The sequence below is a fragment of the Hordeum vulgare genome, chromosome 3H (assembly GCF_904849725.1).
Source record: "Hordeum vulgare subsp. vulgare chromosome 3H, MorexV3_pseudomolecules_assembly, whole genome shotgun sequence".
NCBI lineage: Eukaryota > Viridiplantae > Streptophyta > Magnoliopsida > Poales > Poaceae > Hordeum > Hordeum vulgare.
Genome location: NC_058520.1, coordinates 558,115,238 through 558,120,799, shown reverse-complemented (window position 1 = coordinate 558,120,799; position 5,562 = coordinate 558,115,238). Strand labels below are relative to the sequence as shown.

Here is a 5,562-nt window from a genome sequence, read left to right as displayed (position 1 = left end):
GTCGATAATCTTAAAATAAAGTCAGAAACTCTAACCATCCAACCACAGATGCACACATAGCCTTCCTACCCCTATACATCTATACTCTACTCGTACACCGTAAGGTATTTTTGTCGCCGTGCTCCCAAAATACCCACGTGTATGATCCACAGCCCCGCACCAGTACGTGCACCGGCCCGCCGGGCCCACCGCCACCGTCGCGATTTTCGTCGGGACGTCTCACTTCAGTCGACGAATATAAGCCGATGATGATGAGGACTCGGGATTATCCGCGTCTCTCCACCCCCCTCCTGTCCTGCGCCCAACCCACCACCGCCCCCATCCGCCGCGATCCCCAGACCAACCCACGCCCAGATGGCCGAGCCAGCGGCGGCTGCGGCCGAGGGGATCGACCCGCGCAGCGGCTACTGCGCGGCGACGCGGACCTTCCACAGCCTCCGCTCGGCCTCCGCGGGCGCGCTGCCGCCGGAGGCGCTCCCGGTCACGGCCGCGGCCTACGCCTTCTCGCTGCTCGCCTCGCCGCTCCCCGACCGCCCCGCGCTCGTCGACGCCGCCACCGGCATTGCCGTCTCCTACCCGTCCTTCCTCGCCGCCGTGCGCTCCCTCGCGGGCGGCCTCTGGTCCTCCCTCGGCCTCCGCCCCGGGGACGTGGCCCTCGTCGTCGCGCCCTCGCGCCTCGACGTCCCCGTGCTCCACTTCGCGCTCATGTCCATCGGCGCCGTCGTCTCCCCCGCCAACCCGGCCTCCACCCCCGAGGAGTACGCGCACCAGGTCGCCCTCTCCAGGCCCGTCGTCGCCTTCGCCGCGCCCGAGGTCGCCGCCAAGCTGCCCGCCCACCTCAGGCGCGTCGTCCTCGGGTCCGACGCGTACAGGGGCCTCTCTTCTGCGGGCGCGCGGTCCGCTCCTCCGCCGGTGGCGGTGAAGCAGTCGGACACCGCGGCGGTGCTCTACTCGTCGGGCACGACCGGCCGGGTCAAGGCCGTTGCCATCACGCACCGCAACCTCATCGCGCTGATCTGCGCGCACGCCGAGAACCGGGAGAGGGTGGCCGCCGAGGCCACCGAGGCGGGCGAGGAGCCTCCGCCGCCGGCCGTCACGCTGCTCCCACTCCCCCTCTTCCACGTCTTCGGCTTCATGATGGTCCTTCGCTCCGTGTCCATGGGGGAGACGGCCGTGCTCATGGAGCGGTTCGACTTCGGCGCCGCGCTGCGCGCCATAGAGCGGTACCGCGCCACGCTGCTGCCCGCGGCGCCGCCCGTCCTGGTGGCCATGATCAAGTCCGAGGAGGCGCGCCGCCGCGACCTCTCCTCGCTCCTCGTCATCGGCGTCGGCGGCGCGCCCCTCGGCCGCGAGGTCGCCGAGCGCTTCGTCGCCGTATTCCCCAACGTCCAGATTGTTCAGGTTCAGCATCAGATTCCAGGCCATCAGATTCCATGCAGGATGCAGAATATTACTACTGAATCTTCCATGCGCTTTGAAGATTACCCTTTCTGATCTAGGAAATTCATTCCTGTACGATTCCATTTATTATATTATACAGGGCTACGGATTGACGGAATCATCTGGCTCTGTCGCCTCGACAGTAGGGCCGGAGGAGTCCAAGGCGTACGGCTCCGTCGGCAAGCTGGCGTCGCACTTGCAGGCGAAGATAGTCGATCCGTCCACCGGCGAGGCGCTCGGGCCGGGCCAGCGCGGCGAGCTCTGGATCAGGGGCCCACTCGTCATGAAAGGTGAGCACTCCGCAGCATGAACTTTTGGTCATTGCTCTGACCATTAAGCACGCGGTTGACCTTTGTCACTTATCGGATTATTAGATGGTGCCTTGATTTGTTTACTGCTAGTTGAAGTGCTTACACCGCGCACTTGAAATTTTAATTAAGCATGATTTCCTTGATAGCGTTGTTGATTGATGATGATTCGTCACCTAAAACCTTTACATATCAATCATTATTAGGTCGTGGCTTGATTTTCTCTCTGTGCCGTGCTTGTTGTACCAGCATTTATCATGTGGAAGCTGTGTATGTCCATCACATAGCAATGTGATGGTGATCTGAGATGCCTTTCTTTGGAGACATGACGTTTTGTTAATGTGAGAGTGAGCAGCATGGCTTGCCTGCCATGAGCTTCATGACGACTTTTTTTGTATTAATCGATGCAGTTGCCGACATTTATCCAACCAAGTACTGGTGGTGGACTACTACCGAATTCAACAAATCTTCAATCCTGGCAGCAATGCAGGGATGCTCGTTCTCCTGCTTAATAGATTAGTCATGCTAGCATGCCAGTGATATTCAATTGGAACTTGTTAATTGAAATCATCTGTTAGAACGGGGACATCTCTCATATCTGCTACCAGCCATACGCCCTACAGTTTGGTATAGAGAGTGACATTACAACTGATCTAGACACTTAACTGTGCTTGGCAGATTATAGCATCGTACCACTGTTGCTTTTGCCTTATTATTATTGGGCCCTCACCATATCAAGGTCGTTTTAATAAGCTTATGGAGACAGGAATCACAATACAAGCAATATAAACATTGTTGCTTTTGCCTTATTATCTCACCGACTCACCGTATCAGTCATGGTGGTGTTTTTTTCAGGTTATGTTGGTGACGACAAAGCAACTGCGGAAACAGTGGACTCAGAAGGCTGGCTTAAAACTGGTGATCTTTGCTACTTCAATGAAGATGGATTTCTCTACATTGTTGATCGTTTGAAGGAGTTGATAAAGTACAAAGGATACCAGGTACAGTTACATGATCGTTGGAGAATCTTGCCTCACGTGATTCTGTCTAGATGATACTGATATATACATCTCAACTCAGGTGCCTCCAGCTGAACTGGAGCATATTCTACAATCACATCCTGAAATTGCTGATGCTGCAGTTATTGGGTAAGTACCTTTAGTATGAACTGCAGTAAACGTGGGAAAATTCCACTGAATCATATATGCCTAAAAATATAAGATGCCCCCTCATATGCACTATGCAGATATCCAGATGAAGATGTTGGGCAACTGCCAATGGCCTTTATAGTGAGGCAACCAGGTTCAAGCCTTACTGGGAAACAAGTCATGGATTACGTGGCTAAACATGTAAGTTTCTCCTTCTCATTATCTTAATGCTACTTTCTACCACATATAGTTCGGTGATGAGTTAAAAGTTTGTGTCCTAATCAGCTTTGTTTTGCTTTTTGGCAAGCAAGCTGAGCAATTGCAAGTTGAGTTGGGCCTAGTACTGTTTTAGTATTGTTAGTGACATTGTCTAAAGTATTTTAACATTTCTTCCCTTGATGGGAACAGCAACACTGAAATAGTATGTAGCATATTGTTGCAAAACTATAGAGGACTGGTGGTGGGATCATCAAATTGTATATCTGCGTGCCAGACAAAGTCACATGTCAAGCACACGAATAAGCTCTTGTTTGTGCATGTGTGGAATGCACGCGACAAACATAGCAACACAAACCTGGAGTTGATTTGAAGAGACCCACATTAACAATAACAAAAGAAAGCATCATTGCACCTTTATGTATGCAGCATATTCTTTTGGCTCCTTGTTACCATAATTTGGCATTGTCTTGCCACTTACTCCCTCCATTCCAAAATAATTGAAGTTTTAGGTTCAAACTTCAAAAGTACTATACTGAAGTTTTAGCATATGCTGCATACATAAAATTGAAGTTTTAGCAAAATATTTAGAAGTATTATATACTCGTATATAGATATTTAGAAGTATTATATATATAGACTTAGGGTACTAAGTCTATATAAAAGTATATCAACATCTACCGCACCAAATTTGCTTCATCATGATTATTTTTATATATTACAAATATTTGATTCTGTAGACCTTTTTTTTTTGTAGAATTGGTCAAACCTAGAAAAGTTTGACTTGGGACAATTCTACAACTTCATTTGTTCGTTGTTTTGGAGCGAAGGGAGTAGAGACTAAAATCAGATCTAAATGTTTATCATTTGACAGGTTGCGCCCTACAAGAAAGTCCGACGAGTGGCCTTCGTCGCGGCAATACCCAAATCTCCTGCGGGGAAGATCTTGCGACGGGAGCTTGTGCAGCAGGCCATGTCCATGGGTGCCTCCAAGCTTTGAGATGTAGTAATTCGCTTGTGCAGATTTAGACGAATTTTCTTTTGTTGTATATATAAACTGGAGATCTGAGTCCAAACAATTCAACCTCCAATGCTCGTCCTGTTTCCATGTAAACACCGGGTTGCTGCCCTGCTTGCACAAGAGAAATATTTTCTGAGTGAGGAGGGTGCAAGAGTCGTTCGTGCACAATCTGATAAAACATGTCTCTTTTAGTCTTGTATAAGGATGGTTGAAAAGCTATTTGCTATCGATGAATTCTCTCAGCTTGGTCCTCCGTCACATTTGTATTTTTTCATCGGCATCTGCTGGAAATAAGAACGAACGAGTGAAAAAGCTCTTTAGAGCAGTTCCCCTGTCTTTAAAAAAATTGCTGTTTACGGAAAAGTTAGGGCAAAAAAACCTCTCAAACAGTTCTCCTAGACTGGCCTTAACTTTAAGGAATTTTTGTCCAAAAGGACCCCCTCTCGAACGTCATTGCGAGAAAAGGCCGCCTGTGAACGAAATATGCCGAAACGACCCCCTCCCTCCGTGGCGGCAGGCGCTTCAGGCGACACGCGTCACCTGCCGCCACGCGGCCGACGCAGCTTCCCGTTTTAGCAACGCGGCAACGGAACGGTGACAGCGCGGTGGGTCCTGCCGCCTCGGCGGCCAGGCGGGCCCTGCCGCCTCGGGAGGAGGCGGCCGACACTGTTTCCACGCGGACAGACATGTCGCACTGTTGCTGATTGCGCTGATTTCCGTACGCGCTGATTCCTAGGCTGAGACAGATATTTCCCGCTCCCACCGACGGAACAGTGGGAATTTTCCCCCTCCCACCGACGAAACAGTGCGAAACTTCTTCTTTATAAGCGAACCGCGTCGCTGCCTCCTCTCTCACTCTCTTCTCTTTTTCTTTCTCACTCTCTTCTCTTTCTCTCAAGAGCTACTCCGTATGAAGGTTTAAGTGGCCATTTAGGACGGTTTAAAGTTAGATTTTGAAGACGTTGTAGTTGAAGAAAAGATAGATCAAGGTAAGAGCTTTCCATTTCTGTTGGTCGTGTTTGCATGCATGATGTATTTATTTTGTTTGATTAGTTTCTAAGTATGTGTTTTCTTTTGTGTTAGGTAGTGTATTATCACTTTTGTGGAACTATTTTGAAGACGTTGTAGTTGAAGAAAAGATAGATCAAGGTAAGAGCTTTCCATTTGTGTTGGTCGTGTTTGCATGCATGATGTTTTTATTTTGTTTGATTAGTTTCTAAGTATGTGTTTTCTTTTGTCTTAGGGAGCGTATTATCACTTTTGTGGAACTATTTTGTCATGCGATATGAACTACTAAGTTGAAGATCAAGGTATGAGACTCTGTTCATATTTGTGTTCATGTGATAATAGGTCGACTCTGTTCATATATTACCGGTGATTTGTTCGTGTTTGCATGCAACTGATATTTAGAAAGCACCCGAAAAAATGT

The 5,562-nt window shown here is 49.3% G+C and overlaps 1 protein-coding gene across 1 annotated transcript; it reads left to right on the top strand.

Annotated features, from left to right (window-relative positions):
* The first annotated feature begins 272 nt into the window (after positions 1-272).
* LOC123445032 (4-coumarate--CoA ligase-like 5) lies at positions 273-4,375 on the top strand. The gene is made up of 6 exons (XM_045121946.1): positions 273-1,401; positions 1,541-1,730; positions 2,604-2,749; positions 2,829-2,896; positions 2,995-3,097; positions 3,987-4,375. Exons 1-6 carry the CDS (start codon positions 355-357, stop codon positions 4,110-4,112), a joined length of 1,680 nt encoding a protein of 559 aa, XP_044977881.1. The 5' UTR covers positions 273-354; the 3' UTR covers positions 4,113-4,375.
* Positions 4,376-5,562: the final 1,187 nt, after the last annotated feature.